We start from the raw sequence: 25,927 nt of genomic DNA, 5'->3' as shown, positions 1-25,927 counted from the left end.
AAGGCTGTGGCGAAAACCAGCAGACAGTGCTGGCACCCGGATGGGTAGCAGAAGGAACAAGAGCCAATGGCACTACCGGGGACCAACTGACGGTGCTGGACCACGGTTACTAAGCAGAAGGTACCTGTGCTAAAAAGCACTACCAAGGACCAGCTGACGGTGCTGGACCTCAGATACCAAGATGGAGGCACCTAGGCCAAAGGCTGTGGCGAGAACCAGCAGACAGTGCTGGCACCCGGATGGGTAGCAGAAGGAACAAGAGCCAATGGCACTACCGAGGACCAACTGACGGTGCTGGACCACGGTTACTAAGCAGAAGGTACCTGTGCTAAAAAGCTCTACCAAGGACCAGCTGACGGTGCTGGACTTCGGATACCGAGATGGAGGCACCTAGGCCAAAGGCTCTGGCGAGAACCAGCAGACAGTGCTGGAAACCGGGTGGGTAGCAGAAGGTACCCATTGAAAGCAAAGTAGCCAGGCCGCAAGCCGGCCGCAGTTACCGAAACCCACAGTCCTACAGGGGGTCCATGTCCCATTGGCACTACGGATCCAGCCTTCAGTGCCAGTTCCCGCAGCCCACATAGGAGTCACCTAAACTGCAGGCACCGTAGAGTCGGCTAACCCGGCCGCAAGACGACAGGACAACGGATTGGTGGCATAGTGACCTTGACACTACCCGGAAACAGCAGGCGTGCTGGAACCAGGCTGGGCAACAGGGAGTCCCCGTGCCAAAGACACTGCCGAGAACCAGGTGACGGTGCTGGAACCCAGATGGGTAGCAAAAGCTACAAGAGCCAATGGCACTACCGAGGAACAGCTGACGGTGCTGGACCACGGTTACTAGGCAGGAGGTACCTGTGCTAGAAAGCACTACCAAGGACCAGCTGACGGTGCTGGACCTCGGATACCGAGATGGAGGCACCTAGGCCAAAGGCTCTGGCGAGAACCAGCAGACAGTGCTGGAACCCGGGTGGGTAGCAGAAGGTACCCATTGAAAGCAAAGTAGCCTGGCCGCAAGCCGGCTGCAGTTACCAAAACCCACAGTCCTACAGGGGGTCCATGTACCATTGGCACTAAGGATCCAGCCTTCAGTGCCAGTTCCCGCAGCTCACATAAGAGTCACCTAAACTGCAGGCACCGTAGTCGGCTAACCCGGCCGCAAGACGACAGGACAACGGATTGGTGGCATAGTGACCTTGACACTACCCGGAAACAGCAGGCGTGCTGGAACCAGGCTGGGCAACAGGGAGTCCCCGTGCCAAAGACACTGCCGAGAACCAGGTGATGGTGCTGGAACCCAGATGGGTAGCAAAAGCTACAAGAGCCAATGGCACTACCGAGGAACAGCTGACGGTGCTGGACCACGGTTACTAGGCAGGAGGTACCTGTGCTAGAAAGCACTACCAAGGACCAGCTGACGGTGCTGGACCTCGGATACCGAGATGGAGGCACCTAGGCCAAAGGCTCTGGCGAGAACCAGCAGACAGTGCTGGAACCCGGGTGGGTAGCAGAAGGTACCCATTGAAAGCAAAGTAGCCCGGCCGCAAGCCGGCTGCAGTTACCGAAACCCACAGTCCTACAGGGGGTCCATGTCCCATTGGCACTACGGATCCAGCCTTCAGTGCCAGTTCCCGCAGCCCACATAGGAGTCACCTAAACTGCAGGCACCGTAGAGTCTGCTAACCCGGCCGCAAGACGACAGGACAACGGATTGGTGGCATAGTGACCTTGACACTACCCGGAAACAGCAGGCGTGCTGGAACCAGGCTGGGCAACAAGGAGTCCCCGTGCCAAAGACACTGCCGAGAACCAGGTGACGGTGCTGGAACCCAGATGGGTAGCAAAAGCTACAAGAGCCAATGGAACTACCGAGGAACAGCTGACGGTGCTGGACCACAGTTACTAGGCAGGAGGTACCTGTGCTAGAAAGCACTACCAAGGACCAGCTGACGGTGCTGGACCTCAGATACCGAGATGGATGCACCTAGGCCAAAGGCTCTGGCGAGAACCAGCAGAAAGTGCTGGAACCCGGGTGGGTAGCAGAAGGTACCCATTGAAAGCAAAGTAGCCCGGCCGCAAGCCGGCCGCAGTTACCGAAACCCACAGTCCTACAGGGGGTCCATGTCCCATTGGCACTACGGATCCAGCCTTCAGTGCCAGTTCCCGCAGCCCACATAGGAGTCACCTAAACTGCAGGCACCGTAGAGTCGGCTAACCCGGCCGCAAGACGACAGGACAACGGATTGGTGGCATAGTGACCTTGACACTACCCGGAAACAGCAGGTGTGCTGGAACCAGGCTGGGCAACAGGGAGTCCCCGTGCCAAAGACACTGCCGAGCACCAACTGGCGTTGTTGGAGCCCAGGGACAATCATGGTGTAGGCCGAGGCCTACTTGGTGGTAGTTTTAGATTGTTTGTAGGCTACAACAGACTGTCAACGTGCTCCAATTAGGCATCTGTCTCCACTCTGTTTCCAGGATTTCACGTGACCACCAACACTGCCAGTTTATGCGTACAGCAGCCGTCTGCCCAATCCACACGTGTTGCTGTGTTACTGGGATTCTGTAATGTCAGCAGATACCCTGATGTGTGTCTGCCACTGTCTCCTGCTCTGTCCACTTTCCCACCGCTTGCAGTGGGAAGGTGGACAGCGCAGGAGACAGTGGCGGACACACATTGGGGGATCTGCTGACGTAACAGAACCCCAGTAACACAGGAACACGAGTGGAATGCGTGGACGGCAACTGTTAGCAGGAACTGGCGGTGTTGGAGGTCAGGGGAAATACTAGAGACAGAGTGGAGACAGAGGCCAAATCAGAGAATGTTTAAATCTGAAGTAGTGTCAATTTGGAGGCAGCAGCATTTTGCCCTCCACACAGCAGGGGAGCAGCTGACGTTACTGAACCACACTTTCACATGAACAAGTGTGTTTTTCTGTGTGGACAGCACTTCCAAGCACCAACTGGCGGTGTTGGAGCCCAGGGACAATCATGGTGCAGGCCGAGGCCTACTAGGAGCCAGGTGTAAAGCTGAGGTATTTTGACTTTGGAGGGAGCAGGACAATTTGCCCTCCACACAGCAGGGGATCAGCTGACGTTACTGACCCCCACTTTCACATGAACGAGTGTGTTTTTCTGTGTGGACAGTACTTCCGAGCACCAACTGGCGGTGTCGGAGCCCAGGGAAAATCAGGTAGTAGGCCGAGGCCTACTTGAAGCCAGGTGTAAATCTGAGTTTGTTTGACTGTGGAGGGAGCAGGACACTTTGCCATACACACAGCAGGGAATCAGCTGACGTTATCGAACCCCACTTACACATGAGCGAGTGTTTTGTCTGTGCGGACAGCACTTCTGAGCACCAACTAGCGTTGTTGGAGCCCAGGGAGAACCAGGGTGCAGGCCGAGGCCTACTTGGTGGCAGTTTTAGATTGTTTGTTGGCTACAACAGACTGTCAACGTGCTCCGATTAGGCATCTGTCTCCACTCTGTTTCCAGGATTTCACGTGACTACCAACACCGCCAGTTTATGCGTACAGTAGCCGTCTGCCCAATCCACACGTGTTCCTGTGTTACTGGTGTTCTGTAATGTCAGCAGATCCCCTGATGTTTGTCTGCCAATGTCTCCTGCTCTGTCCACATTCCCACCGCTTGCAGTGGGAAGGTGGACAGCGCAGGAGACAGTGGCGGACACACATTGGGGGATCTGCTGACGTTACAGAACCCCAGTAACACAGGAACACGTGTGGAATGCGTGGACGGCAACTGTGAGCAGGAACTGGCGGTGTTGGAGGTCAGGGGAAATACTAGAGACAGAGTGGAGACAGAGGCCAAATCAGAGAATGTTTAAATCTGAAGTAGTTAAATTTGGAGGCAGCAGCAGTTTGCCCTCCACACAGCAGGGGATCAGCTGACGTAACCGAACCCCACTTTCACATGAACGAGTGTGTTTTTCTGTGTGGACAGCACTTCCGAGCACCAACTGGCGGTGTCGGAGCCCAGGGAAAATCAGGTAGTAGGCCGAGGCCTACTTGGAGCCAGGTGTAAATCTGAGTTTGTTTGACTGTGGAGGGAGCAGGACACTTTGCCATACACACAGCAGGGGATCAGCTGACGTTACCGAACCCCACTTACACATGAGCGAGTGTTTTGTCTGTGCGGACAGCACTTCTGAGCACCAACTGGCGGTGTCGGGGCCCAGGGAAAATCAGGTAGTAGGCCGAGGCCTACTTGGAGCCAGGTGTAAATCTGAGTTTGTTTGACTGTGGAGGGAGCAGGACACTTTGCCATACGCACAGCAGGGGATCAGCTGACGTTACCGAACCCCACTTACACATGAGCGAGTGTTTTGTCTGTGCGGACAGCACTTCTGAGCACCAACTGTCGGTGTCGGAGCCCAGGGAAAATCAGGTAGTAGGCCGAGGCCTACTTGGTGGCAGTTTGCGATTGTTTCTAGACTACTACTAACTGTCAACATACTCCAATTAGGCCTCTGTCTTCACTCTGTTTCGAGTATTTCCTCTGGCTTCCAACCACGCCAGTTGCTGCTCTGAAATGCCGTCTGCACAACCCACACTTGTTCCTGTGTTACTGGGGTTCTGTAACAGCAGCTTCTCCCTAGAGGTGAGTCAGGCAATGTCTCCTGCTCAGTCCACATTTCCACTACAAGTAGTGGGAATGTAGACAAAGCAGGAGACATTGCCGTGCTCAACTCTGGAGATGAGCAGATGTTACAGGACCCAGGTACCACAGGAACAAGTGTGGATTGTGCAGACGGCACTTGAGAGCAGAAACAGGCGGTGTTGTAGGCCGGAGGAAATACTCAAAACAGAGTGGAGACAGAGGGCAAATCAGAGAACATATTAAATCAGAGGTAGTCAGAAGTTGTAGGCAGCAGGAGAGTTTGCCGTACACACAGCAGGGGATCAGCTGACGTTACCGAACCCCACTTACACATGAGCGAGTGTTTTGTCTGTGCGGACAGCATTTCTGAGCACCAACTGGCGGTGTCGGCGCCCAGGGAAAATCAGGTAGTAGGCCGAGGCCTACTTGGAGCCAGGTGTAAATCTGAGGTTGTTTGACTGTGGAGGGAGCAGGACACTTTGCCATACACACAGCAGGTGATCAGCTGACGTTACCGAACCCCACTTACACATGAGGGAGTGTTTTGTCTGTGCGGACAGCACTTCTGAGCACCAACTGGCGGTGTCGGAGCCCAGGGAAAATCAGGTAGTAGGCCGAGGCCTACTTGGTGGCAGTTTGCGATTGTTTCTAGACTACTACTAACTGTCAACGTACTCCAATTAGGCCTCTGTCTTCACTCTGTTTCGAGTATTTCCTCTGGCTTCCAACCACGCCAGTTGCTGCTCTGAAATGCCATCTGCACAACCCACACTTGTTCCTGTGTTACTGGGGTTCTGTAACAGCAGCTTCTCCCTAGAGGTGAGTCAGGCAATGTCTCCTGCTCTGTCCACATTTCCACTACAAGTAGTGGGAATGTAGACAAAGCAGGAGACATTGCCGTGCTCAACTCTGGAGATGAGCAGATGTTACAGGAACAAGTGTGGATTGTGCAGACGGCACTTGAGAGCAGAAACAGGCGGTGTTGTAGGCCGGAGGAAATACTCAAAACAGAGTGGAGACAGAGGGCAAATCAGAGAACATATTAAATCAGAGGTAGTCAGAAGTTGTAGGCAGCAGGAGAGTTTGCCGTACACACAGCAGGGGATCAGCTGATGTTACCGAACCCCACTTACACATGAGCGAGTGTTTTGTGTGTGCGGACAGCACTTCTGAGCACCAACTGGCGGTGTCGGAGCCCAGGGAAAATCAGGTAGTAGGCCGAGGCCTACATGGAGCCAGGTGTAAATCTGAGGTTGTTTGACTGTGAAGGGAGCAGGACACTTTGCCATACACACAGCAGGGGATCAGCTGACGTTACCGAACCCCACTTACACATGAGCGAGTGTTTTGTCTGTGTGGACAGCACTTCTGAGCAACAACGGGCGTTGCTGTAGCCCAGGAAATAAAGTTCAGGTCATAGAAACATGAACACAACAGGAGACCTGGATCCTGTTGCCAGCCAATTATTTATTCTGGAAGAGGACTGACAAATTCAGGTGAGATCCAGGCCTTGTTCATTTTCACAAAAGTAAGCCGGTCAACATTATCGGCGGATAGTCGCGTGCGACGGTCTGTTACCACACCACCTGCAGCACTAAAGACACGTTCCGATAATACACTGGCAGCAGGGCAAGCCAGCACCTCCAATGCATACTGGCTAAGCTCTGGCCATGTATCCAGCTTAGAGACCCAATACTTGAACGGGGAAGAGCCGTCTGGGAGAACACTAACAGGGCACGACAAGTAGTCTGTCACCATCTGACGGAAACGTTGCCTCCTGCTGACTGGAGCCGTCTGTGATGGTGTAGCCGTTTGTGGCGGTCCCACAAAACTTTTCCACATTTGGGCCATACTGGCCTTGCCTTGTCCTGCGGCACTGCCTCTGCTACCTCTTTGTGCAGAGCTTCCTCCACTGCCTCTACCCACATGGCTGCTTTGAAAAGCACTACCAGCAACACTTGTGGGGGGAATGGAGAACATGATGGCCTGCACAAGTGTTTCTTGGTACTCCCGCATTTTTCGCTCCCGGTTCAACTGTGGTATGAGGCTTTGTAAGTTGTCCTGGTAGCGAGGATCTATGAGGGTGTACACCCAATAATCAGCCGTGTGGAGAATGTTGGCGATGCGGCGGTCATTTAACAAGCACTGCAGCATGAAATCAACCATGTGCTGCAGACTGCCAACTGGACCGGAAACGCTGTCCCCAGCTTGAGGCAGCATCTCTGCCTGCTCAGCATCACCCCACCCTCGCTGTACACACTGACTACTAGAGCCTTGTGTACCTCCCTCCTCTGGAGAGATGTGTTCCTCCTCCTCCATTGACTCCTCGTCATCCTCCTCACTAAGTGTCCCCTGCCTGTGCCTTTGTGTGGAAGCACGTTGCGCAGACTTGCCAGAAGCAGATGGCATTTCTGACTGCTCATCCTCGACCTCTTCAAAAACCTCCTCACTTAGTGCTTGTAAGGTTTTTTGAAGCAGACAGATGAGGGGGACAGTCATGCTGATTAGTGCATCATCTGCACTGGCCATCCGCGTGGAGTCATCGAAGGCACGCAAAACTTGGCAGATGTCCCTCATAGTGGCCCACTCAGTGGTGGTGAAGTGTGTCCGGCGCACAGTGCGACTTGTTTGCGCCTGATGCAGCTGGTACTCCATTACTGCTGCCTGCTGCTCACACAACCGCTCCAACATATGTAACGTTGAATTCCACCTGGTGGGGAGGTCACATATGATGCGATGTTCTGGCAGGCGGAATCGGCGTTGCAGAGATGCAATGCGCGATCTTGCCATGCTGGAACGCCGCAAGTGAGCACACTCTAGGCGAACCTTGTGCAGCAGTGCATCAAGATCCGGATAGTCCCTCAGAAAGCTCTGCACGACCAAATTGAGCACGTGTGCCAGACATGGTATGTGAGTGAGGTTGCCTAGGCCCAGAGCTGCCACTAGATTTCGGCCATTGTCACTCACTACCAAACCTGGCTGGAGATTCGCTGGCACAAACCACACATCGCTCTCCTGCTTGATGGCATTCCAGAGCTCCTGTGCTGTGTGGCTCCGATTCCCCAAAGAAATTAATTTAAGGATGACCTGTTGACGTTTGGCCACACCTGTGCTCATATCTGGCCTAGCAGGCTCACGCAGTGCTGATTCCGAGGAACTAGAGTAGGAGGAGGACTCAATATGTACAGACTGCATTCCTGCAATCCTTGGAGTTGGCAGAATACGTACAGAGCCACTCTCCAGATCTGTACCCGGCTCCACAACATTGACCCAATGGGCAGTGAGGGAAAGGTATCGTCCCTGTCCATGGCTACTGGTCCACGCATCAGTGGTCAGGTGGACCTTGCTACTGACAGCATTTAGTAGCGCATTTTTAATTTTTCCCTCCACATGCTTTTGCAGGGCAGGGACAGCTTGCCTGCTGAAATAAAAGCGGCTGGGCACATTGTATTGTGGAACTGCCAATGACATAAAGTTCCGGAAGGTGTCAGTCTCCACCAGCCTGAATGACAGCATCTCAAGGGCCAGTAGTTTGGCAATGCCTGCACTCAGAGCCAGTGCTCAGGGATGGTTTGCCGAGTATGGTCGCTTTTTCTCCCATGCCTGTGCTACCGATTGCTGGTGAGTGGCCTGGGAGTATGCTGATGACTGCGAACGTGGTTCAGTGGGTGGAATTTCACTGGGTCTCTGGACAACATTGGCAGTGGTTCTTCCATGGCGTTCCAGTGAGGAAGCCGAACCAGCTGTGTGTGAGCTGGAGGAAGAGGCCCCAACACGAGCTGAAGAGGTGGTAGGTGCTGCTGAAGGTTGGCCTACATCTTCAGTGTGTCTGTGTAACTCCACCTCGTGCTTGGTACGCACATGTTTCTACATATTTGTGGTATTGAGGTTGGTCACATTTTTCCCTCGTTTCACTTTCTGATGACACAGCTTGCATTTGACAAAGCAAATGTCATCTGCAACTGTGTCAAAAAAAGACCACGCACTGCAAGTCCTGGGAGCGCCCGTTTTGTGTTTTGGAAGAGGATTGCTCCTCACGGGTGCCAAAGTGGAGGCTACAGGCAACCATGTCTGCCCCCGCCCTCTCCCTCCTCTTTTGGCCGTTCGGGGAATCTCTTCCTCAGAGCTGCTCCCACCACCTTCCTGTGGCTGACGCCATGATGGGTCAAGGACCTCATCATCTCCACTCCCCTCTTCAAGCACCGGCTGGTCCTGGGTTGTCTCGCCAGCACCGTACGCACCAGAAATTGGCAACTGAGTCTCATCATCATCTGATGCATACTGAGGTGTGCTGACCATAGGCACTGGCCCACCCGCCTCTTCAGATTCAGAGGGACAAAGCAGTTGCGCATCACTGCATACTCCCTCTTCTTCACGCTCTAGAATGCTGCTTGGCTGGCCACCTCTTTCCAAGCCAACAGATTCTGAGAACAGAAGTAAAAATTGAGATGGCTCCTGTCCAGGGCTCTCAGACTGCCTGGGCAATTTGGCAGGTGGTGAAGAGACAGATGGTTGCTCTTCAGTGCTCTGGCCTTGGGAGGATGCGGAAGTCATTGAAGTGGATGCGTTAGCTGCCATCCATCCGACAACGGCTTCAATTTGTTCGTCACGCAGCAGTGGGGTACGGCAAGGTCCTACAAAGCTGCGCATGAAGGACTGTTGCCTGGTAAAAGTGGGGGATGCCGGGTCACTGGTGGCCGCAGCAGATACCGAATCCCCACGTCCTCTCCCTGCTGAATCCCCCCGTCCTCTCCCTGCTGAAACTCCACGGCCATGACCACGTGCCTTACTCCCTGCCTTCTTCATCTTGGTAGACTGATAAAGATAGGCAGAAAAGTAAAAAAGGGGCGGCTTAGTGTTCTTATTCCTGAACACCTGCTAACCAGTATTAGAAACACTAATTTGGCTAAGAGTGTGTGTACTACACTTTAATATGATCTAATGTGGCCTAGACAACTGTAAAGTGGAGTGTTTGGTGAACTTTATTTCCTTTTTTTTGGGTGGGGGGAAAGGAAAGGATGTGACCAAAGTTTGAAAGCTATAGTATCACAAACTTTTTGGAGCGATTACAATGCAGGAAGCTAACCTACAATGCAATTGATGATGCTCCAAAAAATAGGGTGATACTAGCCTGGCTGGCCCTGAAGGGCACAAGCCAGCAAAAAGGCTCCTCTATCTAATCCTATATAGTGTTTGCAACCAACCAATGACAATGGATGCGGTTGGAAGCACACTAATATAGGAGCAAAAATCTGGCAAAATTAGCTGCAAAAAAAGGACTATGTATGAGGCAGTGACGCACGCTGAGCGGACTACAGCTAGCGGTGGCTGTAGAACACACTGCAACGTGAGCTGCACTCACACACAGAGAGACCTATCAGACAGCCAAAAACAGTGCAGAGAAATGGGCTATAGCACTGAAAGGCTGCTGAAACGCTCCGCTGTCCACTCCTTTAGTGTTTGCAACCAACGTATATGGATACGTATGGAAGCACACTATACAGGAGAAAAAAAAAGCAGCAATAAAAGAAAAATGTGTATGAGGCAGAGACACACGCTGGCCGGCCTACAAGCAGACGTGCCTGCAGGACACAATACACAGCGTGGGTCTGCACTCACACATCCCTTGCAGACAGCTGTGAAAACAGCGCTGCTAGGGAAAAGCAAGCTACAGTGGTGGTTTATGTAGCCTGGGTTAAGCACTATATGTTTTGTGGAATCGCTATTTCTAACTGTCCCTCACAGTCTTCAACAGCAGCCTGTCCCTAACTGAATTCACAGCAGAGTGACCAGAAATGGCGGCTGCAGCGCTTTTTATAGTGCATCATGACATCATTTCAGCAGCCAATCACAGCCATGCCAGTAGTTAACATGCCTACATGCCTAACAGGATATGCCCACACTTCTGAGGATCACCATTGGCTGAATCAAATCGAGCGGGCTCCTAGCATTATGGGAACTTCCGATTCTGGTATTCGATATGAAAAAAGTATCGGAACTAAGTATCGGAATTCCGATACAGCTAATATCGGCCGATACCCGATACTTGCGGTATCGGAATGCTCAACACTAATCACAAGGGATTCACAATTATAAAGCTTGGACTGCTGTCCTTGTTGTGTCACTGGCCAATGTGTAGGCATAGACACAGTGTCTTCAAAACATTAGCCCTAGGGGCCGTATCAATGTTGATGAAGGAAACAAGACAGGTCTGAAGCCTCAGAGCCAAACAATTATGACGTAGCTAGGACTACTAGCATAGAGGTTGCAGTGCCCAGTGTCCAGGCATAGCCATAGTGTCTCCAGAAGTTAGGCCAAGGGGCTGTATCATAGTTGATGAAGGAAGCAAGACAGGTCTGAACCAAATAATTATGTCTACTAGCATAGAGGTTGCAGTGCCCAGTGTCCAGGCATAGCCATAGTGTCTCCAAAAATTAGCCCAACGGGCTGTATCATACAGTTGATGAAGGAAGCAAGGCAGGTCTGAACCAAACAATTATGACGTAGCTAGGTCTACTAGCATAGAGGTTGCAGTGCCCAGTGACCAGGCATAGCCATAGTGTCTCCAAAAATTAGCCCAAGGGGCATGATACCATGGTTGATTAAGGAAGAAGGGTCTCACTCTCATCACAAGTGCCTCCGATGGGAAATATTAATTAACGTAACATTGTTTTTAGCTTATTGATTGACCATGAGGTACACGTATCAGAAGCAGGTTTTGAAAACATATGTAAGAAGAAAAAAACGGGATTGTGTGGGAAGGGATGGATGTGATCAACAATTTTAAAAAATTTTTTGGTGACTTTAGGTTGGGATACTGCCATCTGGAGGGCTTAAATACTGTTGCAAAATTTAGTCCTTGTTAAATTTTATCAGAGTCAGCCTGTCTGCATTCTCTGTAGTCAAACGTGTGCGTGTATCTGTGATGATTGCCCCAGTGGCACCGAAAACACGCTCTGACATCACACTAGGAGCAGGGCAGGCCAGCACCTCCAAGGCATAGAAGGAGAGGTCGGGCCAACTATGCAGCTTGGATACCCAGTAATTAAATGGTACAGAAGCGCCAGGAAGGATGCAGGTATGGTCACTTAGATAGTCGTTAACCATCTTGTTCAACTTCTCCCTCCTTGACATTGCTACTGTTCTAGCTAGTGCTTGATGATGAGCCAGATTATTGAAGACGACCGAGTTTGTGGACATTTTACCACCACCTCTTTTGGACCTGCTTGGCGTATCTCTCCCCATTAATGCATGCTGTTGCACAGAGCTGGTATCTCTGCTAGCAGTGGTGTCTGAGGGTGCTGTTGCCATCAAATGATCGACAACAGCCTTCTTGAAGGATTCCATTGTGAAACCCCTTGGTGACTGCAACAGTAGCGAAGGAAATTTGTCCTTGTACCGTGGGTCTAGAAAGGTTGCCAACCAGTATAGGTTGCTATTGAAAATGTGGATTACACGAGGGTCTTGGCACAGACAGTCAGATATGAAGTGTGCCATATGTGCTTAGCTGCAAAGAGGCAAATGTTCAGTTGTCCCTGAAGGAGGAACAATACCCATCCTCTCCTAATACTGCCTCTCCTCCTCCACCTCCTCCTCTTCAGCCCACCCTTGCTGGACAGACATGAAGCTGGGGTTGGGATTCCCCTCTGTAGCATGAGGTGTCCCCTCGGTACCACTGAAAAAGAAGTCCTCTCCCTCCTAATTTTCATCATCATCTTCATCCCCCAATGTTACCTGATAATATTGGCTGGGCTGGGTAGGATCAGCCATTGTGAAATCTTGCTCCATACCCAGCTGCTGGGCACGCAAAGATTCCATTTTTTGATTCTGCAGCAATTTTTTTTCAGCAGACATAGCATAGGGATGGTTATGCTGATAAAAGCCTGACCATCGCTCACAAGCTTGGGCAGTACTCAAAGTTATCAAGCACCTCACAAATATCAGCGATCCACACCCACTCGACAGTTGTTATGTGTCTTGGCTGAGTCTCAGTGTGACAGGCATGTTTAAGCTGGTATTCAGAAAGTGCCCTCTGCTGCTCACTTACCCTTGCCAACATATTATATGTTGAGTTCCACCATGTTGGCAGGTCACAAATGAGTCTGTGGTTTGGCATATTAAATTGCTTTTAAGGTGCTGCAAGAACGGCAACAGCGGTTGAGGAGTGGTGGAAATGGGCGCAAGTAGGTACGGCAAGTCAGGGTATGTTTTTAGAAATTTCTGCACCACTAGGTTCAGCACGTGAGCCATGCATGGCACGTGTACCAGCTTCCCGAGCTTTAAAGCTGCCACCAGGTTACGGCTATAGTCGCAGACAACCAGAAAAGGTTGGAGTTTCAATGGGGAGAGCCACTGATCGGTCTGTTTTATTCCTTGCCACAGCTCTGCTGCAGTGTGTGGTGTTTTACCTAAGCAGATCAGCTTCAGCAGAGCGTTTTGCCGCTTTGCCGATGCGCTGCTGCACAGCTCCCAACTTGGTAGTGATGTGGAGGGTAATTCAGCATAGAATGATGAGGAGGAGGAGGAAGAGGGGAGACTGGACGTATGTGATGAGGCGGAAACCCTGATTGAGGTTGGGCCCGCTATTCGTGGCGTGGGTAGGATATGTGTTGATGGTCCAGTTTGAGACTTTGTCCCACCCTCCACCAGGTTGAGCCAGTGTGCCGTGACAGAGATGTATCGTCCCTGGCCACAAGTACTTGTCCACATGTCTGTTGTAAGATGGACCTTCTCAGTTACGGCGTTGGTGAGAACACGCTTTAGATTGTTTAAGATGTGCTGGTGTAACGTGGGGACGGCACACCATGAAAAATAGTGCCGGCTGGGAACTGAGTTTAGTGGGGCAGCCACAGCCAAAAGATCACGGAAAGACTGTGTCCCCACAAGCCTAAATGGCAACATCTCCATGGCTAGCAACTTGGCAGTGTGCGCGTTCAGTATTTGTGCTTGTGGGTGCGTGGCTTTGTATTTACGCGCCCTTTCATACATCTGGGGCACGGACAATTGGACGCTTTCCTTGGACAAACAAGTGGATGAGCTTGTTGTGGCCGGTGTCTGTGCAACCGCAGCTTGTGAGCAAGAGGTATGATGATCACCTGCTTCCTGCCCAGCAGATTGGAAAGGATGTATCACAGGCGACATGGCAGTGGTTTGACCCGCAGTCGCAGACACTGATTTGGTACCCTGTTGTTCAGCCCACCGACTAGGGTGCTTGGCTGCCATGTGTTTCCACATACTGGTGGTGCTTTGGTTGCCTTTGCCCTGGCCTCTGCTCAGCTTCCTGTGGCAGATGCTACAGATGACAACATTTGGTTCAGAAGGACTATCGGAAAAAAATTTCCAGACAGCGGCTGAACGCACCTTTGCCTTGACTTGGGGCACAGAGGAATTGCTCTTGGCAATAGTTGACACACTTAGCACTCAGCTCAAACCAGTAGCCCTTGGTACCTTTCTTGGTGCTACGTATCCACTTTCATCCTCTGTGCTGCTGTGCTGGCTATGCGTGCCAATGGTCCATCATCGACCACTTCGTCGTCCATGTCATCCTCCTTCCGTGTTGATATTGGCGACTGGCCAGATGGCAACTGTGTGTCATCACCATCAGCCTCCACCTCTTCACCCGGTTTACCACGTGGATGAATGTGGCTTTCTTCTGGCCGTGGGGTTTCAAATATTTGGCCATCATCAACAGACGATACTCCCTCATGTTCCTCTTCAATGTCGTGCGGTGAGAGGCCAGAGGCAATGCAAGGAAATGGATCAAACAGATCCTCAGAGTGACCAAGTTTGGGGTCAAATGTTACCTGTGACTCCTGACCGGGTGATGAACTAGGAACAGGTTGAGAATAGGATGAACCAGCGTTACCTGTATGGACAGTAGACTGTTTTGTCATGGACGATTGGGTGCTGCTAGAACATTTCGTTGAGGCCTTATCAGCCATCCAAGACAATATCTGCTCTTGTTCTTCTGGCTTCCAGGCCCGTTTATGTTCCAGACTGGGAAATTTCACCAGGAAACTAGATGCATCAAGCTTCTTCGATCTCCAAGACTCTGTGCCTTGTTGGGCACCAACGAGCCCACGACCACTTCCCTGTCCCTTCACAACAGCCTTTTTAGGAATTTTGGATTTTTCTGCCATAGTTGCAGATTTTCAGATGCAGATATTGGGAAACAAGGAGCAGTTAGTGCTTAGTGGAAGGTAGCACTACAGCCTAGTACTGCTTTGTGTTTTACAAACAGCACCACAGCAGCAGAAAAAAATTGCCCTGAGGTTTAAGGTGAGATTACGCACCCCAGTAACCACACAAGACAGCGGTGCTGCCACTAAAAAATTGTCCTGAGGTTTAAGGCAAGATTACGCACCCCAGTCACCACACAAGACAGCGGTGCTGGCTGCGTGTCAGTTGTGCAGTACCGTGCATGCATACTATTCGCTGCCTGTGAACACAGCACCGCAGCGGCACAAAAAAACTGCCCTGAGTTTTAAGGCAAGAATACGCACCCCAGACACCACACAAGGCAGCGGTGCTGGCTGCGTGCAGTTGTGCAGTACCGTGCATGTGTACTATTCGCTGCCTGTGAACACAGCACCGCAACAGCACAAAAAAATTGCCCTGAGGTTTAAGGCAAAGATACGCACCCCAGAAACCACACAAGACAGCGGCACTGGCTGCATGTCAGTTGTGCAGTACCGTGCGTGTGTACTATTCGCTGTGATTCTGTGAACACAGCACCGCAACAGCACAAAAAAACTGCCCTGCAGGGGTAAATGTGACCCCCAAAAAAGCTGGGAAAATGCTCACTACTCAGTCCCTGAGGACCCTGACCTTATATACTTTCAGCTCTGAAAAGAGCTTTTGGGTTTCACAGAGGATTTCTGGATGATTTTCAGAAACAAACACAACTCTCCCTAGCAGCTGCTCACACTCTCCCTACACTAGCAATAGCTGTGTTCTGCATGCAATGTGCAGAAAATGGCAGTGGCAGGGCTTAGATAGAGCCAGGCTATGATGAGTCATAGCCTAAGATGACGCTGGGCGGCCAGCCAATCATAGCAATGCCGCCCACAACCAAGAAGGGTGCGGCATTACTGTGATTGGCAACTGCTGGGCGGGAGAACCATTGTCTTCAAGTTTTCTCCTATTGAACCTGATCTAGGAGGATCCCAACGTGGAGATAGCTTTGACTAGATTGTTTATTGGGGAACAAAACAACTGAGCTGAGGTTTTCCAAACCAGAAAACCTATTTAATATTGAAATCAACAAGGAGAAATTAATTGATCCATGGTGTAAAGTCTATACAAGAAAAATATGAAAAGCCTCACCGTGCCGATGTCGCTGCCTCCATAAATGAGTACAACAATCCATACTGCTGACAAACAGTGTACGATAGACAAAAGGAAAGGAGGATTTTTATGTCAAAAGATAAAAATGTCTTTTAATTCATCTGTTTTAAATGGGGATATCCATAGTTAAAAATGAGAACGATTCTAACGCATTTCTGGCATAGCTTCCCTTCGTCGTTGACTATGAATTCATCTACAACTAAGGAAAGCTACGCCAGAAACGCGTCAGAATCTCTCATTTTTAACTATGGATATCCTCATTTGAAACGGATGACATAAAAGACAGTTTTATCTTTTGATGAATTAATCCTCCTTTCCTTTTGGCGATCAAGGGTGCAAGTTTATGATCTTTACCGTGTCCTTTAGTTATTTCATGAAAAATTGGCACATCCGGTCTGCCGGTGAATTCATCTGCATGATTGACCAGGGCGTCTTTTATGGCGTCATATCCACAAATGACAACAACTTTCTCTTCTCCTAATTTTAAGGTGTATACGGGTCCATACTTCTTAGACAGCTGCAAAGAACATGATGTTATTTTTAGTGTGTTTCTTAATGACACGTCTCCTGGTCATCTTCTACTGTAACTGAAGAACAAAATTCGTTATAAAGGTTTTCACATTTTACATTATAAACCTAAATGGAGATGAACACCTTGGGGGATTATTTTTCTACTTAATGTGAATCTGTCATCATGTCAAAAGTGTCCAGTTTTTGCTTTTATTGTGTTATCACTGCTCCTCTGAGTATTCCATTTCTTTTTCTTTATATAAATCTGCCTTATGGTTCTATGTGTCTGGCGGTCACAGACCATTCCTGGAACGTTAATCCCTGGCACACTGTGATCAAACATGATTGCAGTGTACCGGGGGCACAGGGAAGCATCAGATAGGGAGGTGGCTCCCTGTTTGCTTACCTGAGACCCCTGGAGAAGCGCGATGTGCTGCGCTGTCCAATGGTCTCCTTCCTTGATGGCCCTGCATCCAAGATCGCCGTGGGGGCCTGCAGGAGGCAGTTTCCTCAGTGCCTGCAGAGAGCAGGCAGGGAGGAAGCCTGTGCAGCGCCTGTCAGATCGCTGATCTGACAGAGTGCTGTGCAAACTGTCAGATCAGCGATCTGACACATTACAGTAATGTCCCCCCTGGGACGACAATAAAATAAAGTAAAAAAAAAAAAATAACCGTGTAAAAATAATTTCTAAAAAATCCCTAAATAAATAAAAAAAATATTCCCTAATAAATTCATTTTTTGGAAATAAAAAGAAAAACAATAAAAGTACACATATTTAATATCGCCACGTCCGTAATAACCTGCCCTATAAAACTGTCCCACTAGTTAACCCCTTTAGTGAACCTCTTAAAAAATAAAAATAAAAAACGAAGCAAAAAACAATGCTTTATCATCATACCGCCGAACAAAAAGTGCAATAATGCGCGATCATAAAGACGGATATAAATAACCATGGTACTGCTGAAAACGTCATCTTGTCCTGCAAAAAACACCACACAGCATCATCAGCGAAAAAATAAAAAAGTTATAGCTCGCAGAATAAAGCGATGCAAAAATAATTATTTTTTATATAAATTTGTTTTCATTGCCTAAAAGCGCCAAAACATAAAAAAAGACATAAATGAGGTATCGCTCTAATCATACTGACCCGTAGAATAAAACCGCTTTATCAATTTTACCACACGTGGAACGGTGTAAATGCACCCCCCCAAAAGAAATTCATGAAATGCTGGTTTTTGTTCATTCTGCGTACCAAAAATTGGAATAAAAAGCGATCAAAAAATGTCACGTTCCCAAAAGTGGTACCAATAAAAACGTCAACTTGTCACACAGAAAATTAGACCTCACTTGACTCTGTGGGTCAAAATATGGAAAAATTATAGCTCTCAAACTGTGGTGAATTGATAAAAAATTATTTTTACAATAAAAAGCGTCTTTTAGCATATGACAGCTGCCAAACATAAAAACCCTCTAAAAATAGTATATCAAACCCCCCTTTATCACCCCCGTAGTTAGGGAAAAATGATAAAATAAAAAAAGTATTTATTTCCATTTTCCCATTAGGGTTAGGGTTAGGGCTAGGGTTATAGTTAGGGCTAGGGTTAGGGCTAAGGTTAGGGCTGAGATTAGGATTAGGGGTGTGTTGGGATTAGGGTTGGAGTAAGAATTGGGGAATTTCCACTGTTTGGGCACATTCAGGTGCTCTCCAAACACAACATGGCGTCTGATCTCAATTCCAGCCAATTCTGCATTGAAAAAGTCAAACGGTGCTCCTTCCCTTCCAAGCTCTGCCATGCGTCCAAACAGTGGTTTACCCCCCACATATGGGGTATCAGCCTACTCTGGACAAATTGCACAACAACTCTTAGGGTCCAATTTCTCTTGATACCCTTGGGAAAATAAAACATTGTTGGCAAAAATATCATTTTTGTGAAAAAAAATATGATTTTTTTTTTATTTTTATGTCTCTACGTTATAAACTTCTGTCAAGCACTTGGGGATTCAAAGTGCTCACCACACATCTAGGTAAGTTCCATGGGGGGGTCTAGTTTCCAAAATGGTGTCATTTGTGGGGGGTTTCCACTGTTTACGCACATCAGGGGCTTTCCAAACGCGGCATGGCCTCCAATCTCAATTCCAGCCAAAAAAGTGAAATGGCGCTGCTTCCCTTCCGAGCTCTGCCATGCGCCCAAATAGCGGTTTACCCAAACTTTTGGAGTATCAACGTACTCAGAACAAATTGCACAATAAGTTTTGGGGTCCTGTTACCCTTTGGAAAATTAAAATTGGGGGTGAAAAGATCTTTTTTTGGAAAAAATATGATTTTTTAATTGTACGGCTGTACATTACAAACTTTTGTGAAGCCCTTGGGGGTTCAAAGTTCTCACCACATATCTAGATAAGTTACTTGGGAGTCTAGTTTCCAAAATGGTGTCATTTGTGGGGAGTTTCCACAGTTTAGGCACATCAGGGGCTCTCCATACGTGACATGGCATCCGATCTCAATTCCAGCCAAAAAAGTCAAATGGTGCTGCTTCCCTCCCGATCTCTGCCATGCGCCCAAATAGTCGTTTACCCCCACATATTGGGTATCAGCATACTCAGCACAAATTGCACAATAAGTTTTGGGGTCCTGTTACCCTTGGGAAAATAAAAATTGGGGGTGAAAAGATCATTTTTGTGGACTAAATATGATTTTTTAATTGTACGGCTGCACGTTATAAACTTCTGTGAAGTCCTTGGGGGTTCAAAGTTCTTAACACATATCTAGATAAGTTCCTTGGGGGGTCTAGTTTCCAAAATGGGGTCACTTGTGGGGGGTTTCCACTGTTTAGGCATATCATGGGCTCTCTAAATGTGACATGGCGCCCGATCTCAATTCCAGCCAATTTTGCGTTGAAAAAGTCAAACGGCGCTCCTTCCCTTCTGAGCTCTGCCATGCACCAAAACAGTGGTTCCCCCCCACATATCAGGTATCAGTGTTCTCAGAACAAATTGCACAATAACTTTTGCAGTCCAATTTCTCCTGTTACCCTTGGTAAAATAAAAAAAAAAATTGGACCTTAAGTAATTTTTTGTGAAAAAAATTTAAATGTTCATTTTTTTTTAAAAACATTCAAAAAATTCCTGATGAGCACCTGAAGGGTTAATAAACTTCTTGAGTGTGGTTTTGAGCACCTTGAGGGGTGCAGTTTTTAGAATGGTGTCACTTTTGGGTATTTTCTATCATATAGACCCCTCAAAGTGACTTCAAATGTGATGTGGTCCCTAAAAATAAAATGGTGTTGTAGAAATGAGAAATCGCTGGTCAACTTTTAACCCTTATAATTTCCTAACAAAAAAATAATCTTGGTTCCTAAATTTTGCTGATGTAAAGTAAACATGTGGGAAATGTTACTTATTAAGTTTTTTCTGTGCTGTATCTCTGTGATTTAAGGGCATAAAAATTTAAAGTTGGAAAATGGTGAAATTTTCAAGATTTTCATCAAATTTCCTTTTTTTTCACAAATAAACGCAAGTTATATCAATTAAATTTTACCACTAACATGAAGTACAATATGTCACGAGAAAACAGTGTCAGAATCACCGGGATCCATGGAAGCTTTCCAGAGTTATGACCTCATAAAGGGACAGTGGTCAGAATTGTAAAAATTGGCTCGGTCATGAAGGGGCAAACCACCATTGGGGGTAAAGGGGTTAATAGGTTAAAATCTGTGGGCGGAGCACTGCTCTACCCGGTGCTATTAAAGGAACATGATGGCTGATTAAACCAGCTGTCATGTGTTGGTAAAGATGCAGACTCAGCATGTGATCCCACATTAAATTCAAGGACACTACATATGTATATATGTCATATGTCTTGAAAGCATTAAATGCTCTCATTCACATTTAAGTCAGACGACCTTACTTTGCAGCAGTAGGAGATCTGGTCATCAGTCCTACGTCAGAACCCTTCTACCAAAAGGGTGTAAAAAAGGAAGGTTTTACATCTAATATTTTTTGCATTTTTCTCATGGCGAGGAAAAAGTGATTCAGTATCTCCACTATATGTAGCTTATTCTTAAACCTTCCGGGAAACAGAACCAGGACCCTTCAGGATAAAATAATCATGCAATTTGAAAGTTACCTGATGCATTGTCAGATATGGTCTATTCCGGTCTAGAATGTGCAGATTTCCAATGATTGGAAGCGTCCGCGGTCCAGGGGGCAAGTTGTAAACATTTTTTTTCCACCGATAGATAAACAGGACAATTAAAACACTCAGAATAATAGATAAAACCAATGTGATGGGATCTGAAATGTTCATGTTGCCGGGAAAGGTTTCTATGGAAAGACAGATAAAAACTATTAACCCATTTCTTTTTAATTGAGGATTTTCTTTTTTTGTCTAGTGATATTTGCTCATTTTTTTAATCAAAGTCATCAAAATGGTTCATGAGGTTCCAGAATTTTGTACAAAATATAAAGTGGTACTTTTTTTTTAACATCTCCAGCTGTTTTTGAGAGTTTTTAATGTAAAAAGTAGCATATTTTGCAGGAAAAAAATGCAAAAATTGCACAATAAAGTCTGATGTACATGAAATCACTACAGGTGATGGTACTGGAGTACATTAGCCACAATTTTTTCACAAAGTTGCAATTGACGAGAAAAATAAAAACATCTGAAAAACCCTTAATCTTACTAACTAAACAAAACAAAAACTAGCCAAATACATATAAAATAGACTTAAAAAAGGATCAAACATTTTACCAAAATCAGGTGCAAATGCAATAATGAATTAGGCTCTTCATGTCGAAGGTAACGACAACATGATGCTCCCATATGCAGAAGTGAGTGTCATTTATTTATATAATTATTTATTTTACTCGCTTATATAGCGCCATCATATTCCATAGTGCATTGCATAAATCATCATCACCATTTGGCTTCACAATCTACATTCCATATCAGTATGTCTTTGTAGTGTGAGAGGAAACTGGAGAACCTCGCAAACTCTCGCAAACACTGAGAAAACATGCAAAGTCCTTGCATAAGGTGTAATCCTCTAAAAACCCATTATGATACTTACTGTTTCTCTTATTCATTCTCGTCTGGACTATTGTAACTCTCTTCTAATCGGTCTCCCTCTTACCAAACTCTCCCCCCTCCAATCTCTTGAATGCTGCTGCCAGGATCATATTCCTCACCAATCATTACACCGATGCCTCTACCTTGTGCCAGTCATTACACTGGCTACCCATCCACTCCAGAATCCAGTACAAACTTATTACCCTCACCCACAAAGCCCTCCATGGCTCAGCACCACCCTACATCTCCTCCCTTGTTTCAGTCTACCACCCTACCCGCGCCTTCCGTTCTGCTGATGACTTCAGGTTAGTATCCTCAATAATCAGAACCTCCCACTCCCGTCTCCAAGAATTTACACATCCTGCGCCAATTCTTTGGAATGCACTTCCCAGGTCAATACGATTAGTCCCCAATCCCCACAATTTTAAGCGTGCCCTGAAAATGCATTTATTCAGACTGGCCTATCGTCTCAACACATTAACCTAATCTATCCCTGTGTGGCACAGCCAAAAGTTTTACCATAACCAGGTTCCCCGCATCATGTTCCCACATGCTTTATGCATCCATTAGCCCTCTGTGTCTGTACTGTTACACACTTAACATTATGGCTGGTCCAAACAATCAGGGCAATTGTTACCACCCACCTTTCATGTCTACCTCTTTCCTCATAGATAGTAAGCTTGCGAGCAGGGCCCTCATTGCTCTTGGTATCTGTTATGATCTATGTGATTATTGTTATGCTGTAATGTCTATTGTCTGTACAAGTCCTCTCTGAAATGTAAAGTGCTGCGGAATATGTCGGCGCTATAGAAATAAAATTTATTATTATTATGTGGTCCTACAAAGGACGTCAGATAAACTTACTACATTACCTTCCTGACTGACAGTTCATTGCACATAGTTATTAGTTTCCTTGCCGTCTCTGGTATGGCACCTTCTCTTCACGCTCAGTGATCAGCTGACGGTCTCCTATGATCTCCTTGACCCTCACAGTTGATTTCCCTTCGCCCCTCACTTATAATACAGGATTCATGATAACACACTTAGGGATCAGCTTACAGTTTCTTCTGATCTCATTCCCACTTACAGTTGGTTACCCCTTCGCCCCTCACATCTGATACAGGAGCCGAGAGGAGGCACTCGCAGCTGATAACTTTCTGTCCCATGACCAGGTTGAGTCATCATCAGCCTACTGCACATCCAAGGGTGCAAACTCCTCATCTACTACATGACTCACGCTAACTATAAAACAAAGGGGTACATGAAAAGTTAGGACTTTGTTGTAAAATGGTGGTGGATTATTCTTCAATTCACTATCGAGCTCTGGTATTAAAAGCTATTCATCCAAAAGTGTGCTATCTATTGTCTATATACCGGTATCTATCATATTTCTGCGTCTATCATATCTTACCTTTAGCTTTGCGGTGGTCAGCGTACGGTCTCCCTTTTAGTCTGCAGTAATATTTAGATTATAAGCAGAAGGTCCGGGACTGGATCCAGCTCTTCCGCGTGATTTCACCGTTCTTATCACATTGCCTCACACCAAAGCTGTAATCAGATATGTATAAGCCTGCCAGATATTCAGCCAAAAAGACTACAGAGATGTAATACTGATATCTGATCTCTTTTCTGGGCAATTATGTGAAGTTTTACTTGATTAAATTATTAACTAAAATGTTTCAATTGAGTTTTACATTAGGAAAAAAATCCTCTGTTTGGACCCTCCACTATTATCGGGAACAGAAGGGAAGTAGAAATAGTATCTCCCAACCGGGGGACCAAACAGTGCAAGACTTCCATAGACAGGTGGTAGCGCTGAAGCGGAATCTCAGATTTGTAATTCCTGTTTTATAATTTACCACTGATCGATGGAGGTTCCTGCAGTGGGACAATTTGTGATTTGCCTACTGTGGACCCTTCTGGCAAAAAAAAAAAAAATAGGTTAACTATGGAATTAGTCTTTATTAAAAAGGTACAAAACCTACTTTTATATTTCCTATTAGGAATTTGTGAATTAAAGTGACTGTACAGCAATTGATAATCTAGCTATAGAATAGTTCAAAGTCAAAGGGATCCAACACCCGAAGTGGACAAAGAAGTATGATTTATTTTTGCAGTGCAATCCAAACAATAACTTAAAGAGGTTGTCCGGTCTAAAATGACCAGTCTGCAGTTACTCTGTGTGACTGCAGGCTTATTTATCCTCCCAGTCCACGCACTGTGCGCTGAGAGAATTCACCGGTTTCTGAGTTGGGACCGGCGGATACCTATGAGTTATGCATACTCTCAGAGGCCATCTAACAGGAATGGCCTCACTCCATACACTTGTATTGAGCAAGGGCATGCCCACCAGACCAGCAACTTGAGCAATGTCTATTACCAGAAAGCCAGTGCAGCTTCCATGCTTAACATGGGATGGCAGAGATGGTCTTAGTGATTCATAATCTCCAGTAAAAGTGCCAGGAACAACACAGCAACCTTTTTGTAACCTTTGTCAACTTGACAAAGGCTTTCGACACAGTCAACAGAGGCGGCCTGTGGAAAATCATGGGAAAGTTTGGCTCTGATAGCAAGTTCAACAAAATCGTCAGGCAGCTCCATGAATCCAGTTACAATTGGTGGAAAACAAGGCTGTGTACTCACCCCGACTATGTCTAGTATGCTATTTCCTGCCATGTAGATAGCAACTGAAAAGACAAAATCCTTGTCAAATATAGGACTGACTGCAAGCTATTCAACCTTAGGTGCCTTAAGACTGTCAAAAAGGTACTTGAGACTGTCATCCATGACTTTTTGTTTGCTGATGACCACACACTCAAGGCGAGCACAGAGCAGCCGATGCAGCGTAAAATGTTTTTCACAAGCTTGTGACAACTTCAGTATCATTATCAATATTTGAAAGACCAAGGTTGTGGATGACCCTGCTCCAGGAAAAACTTATCAAGAAACATTACAGTGAGGAACAACAAATCTCTGGACCATTTAGCTTTGCGAGGCAGGATAACCTCATGAGCATGTGCAGCAGAAGACAGGAGAATCTTTGAGGCAAAAATTAAATTACGTATCCTGACTACATTTACTTATGTCACATATGTGGTCGAGCCTTCAGGGCCCGGATTTGTCTCATCAGTCACCTCTGGACCCACAGTCACTGATCATCCCCTAAAGCATGAAGTTATGGTCATCTTCAACTATGATGGACGAACAACAACTGCAAGTAAAGGAGTTATTAGTCAAGCACAGGGCAGCACTGAGCGGGAAAGAGAGCCGGGGTGACAGAGACTTGGGATGCTCCAGAAAGCAACTCAAGCTCAATTACATATTGATTCAAATGCTGATTTCTAAGTATTGGAAGAATGAACTGGCATTGTACAGGGTAAGGCTGGACTTGTCTTTTGAAGAGATACATGCACATATAAAAAATGTAGGGGATGGAATCCTGTTGACAGGTGCGTACTCTTTAAATAAATCTACTGTACTTCCCCTATAGTCCAGTTTTCTGAACGAAAGGTAAATGAATCGAAAATCACAGTGCAGTTTTCAATTTTCAAGAGCAGAATACAGAATGTAAACTGTCCTCTGATTTGTTGCTTTTAGAAACCGAGGCAATTTTTCTTTAAGACAATTTTCTAAATCTTCAGATTGAATTTCCACATAAGTTAATAGTTAATAATAAAAGTTTGATAATAAAAGTTAATTATTGCATAAAGATATGTTCCATGTGTTTGGATCATGTTGCCAAGACAAACAGAAATAGATAAAAAGAGAAAAAGTCCACAAAAGGTGAAACGAGGTTACAGAATGCACAAGTTCAAAACATTTTTCATGAACTCTGTCTAAAGATAAATAAATACTTTCCTCTAAGCCAGTAAGAGTTTCTAGAGTCAGGTTAATTCATGCAATAATTGTGGTTACCTAAAGAGGGTGTGTCTAAGTTCCATCTAAACTGGCCATGACTAGAGTTGAGCGAAACGCGTTGGTCAAATAAAAAGATCACTGACTTTCGCCAAAGTCGGGTTTCATGAAACGAAACCCGACCATAGCGTGAGGTCGGCTATGAGGTCGGCAACCCAAGCGCCAAAGTCACGTTTCAAATAATGTTTCCAGTGCCTTTTTTCAGCCAATGATGGAGGACGCACACTGTGGGCAATGCGATGACATGGCAGCGTCCACCACCTTCTTGGAGAAGGGCTTTGAAGTGATTAGCTGGCTTTGTGTGGCATCACGGTGGGTATAAAAGGTCGTGACCGCTGACCGCCATCTTACTTCTGCCGATCTTACAATAGGGAGAGGTGCTGCTGCTGATTCTGAATAGGGAGAGTGTTAGGCAGGGAAGAAGAAAAAAAAAATTGCTTCTGCTGCTAGAGCTTTTCACTGTACAGT

General features: G+C 46.9%; 1 protein-coding gene across 5 annotated transcripts in view; it reads right to left on the bottom strand.

The window, feature by feature from the left end:
* LOC141098591 (cytochrome P450 2K4-like) overlaps positions 1 to 23,146 on the bottom strand; it is an 86,753-nt gene extending 63,607 nt beyond the window's left edge. Inside the window, exons 1-3 of one of the 5 annotated variants that reach the window (XM_073586504.1) lie at positions 22,956 to 23,146; positions 20,603 to 20,799; positions 16,321 to 16,483 (exon numbers count right to left, since the gene is read on the bottom strand). In XM_073586504.1, coding sequence (XP_073442605.1) covers positions 16,321 to 16,483; positions 20,603 to 20,782 — 343 coding nt within the window. In that variant the 5' untranslated portion in view covers positions 20,783 to 20,799; positions 22,956 to 23,146. Of the gene's footprint in view, positions 1 to 16,320; positions 16,484 to 20,602; positions 20,800 to 21,545; positions 21,798 to 22,063; positions 22,088 to 22,416; positions 22,599 to 22,631; positions 22,796 to 22,955 lie in introns of those variants that run through there. The other 4 variants (XM_073586507.1, XM_073586505.1, XM_073586508.1 and 1 more) reach the window with 4 other exon arrangements.
* Positions 23,147 to 25,927: the final 2,781 nt, after the last annotated feature.

Source organism: Dendrobates tinctorius, unplaced genomic scaffold, assembly GCF_039654945.1.
Source record: "Dendrobates tinctorius isolate UK_male_01 unplaced genomic scaffold, ASM3965494v1 ptg000093l, whole genome shotgun sequence".
Lineage (NCBI taxonomy): Eukaryota > Metazoa > Chordata > Amphibia > Anura > Dendrobatidae > Dendrobates > Dendrobates tinctorius.
The sequence above is the reverse complement of the archived record's forward strand: the minus strand, read 5'-3'. Positions and strand labels throughout refer to the sequence as shown.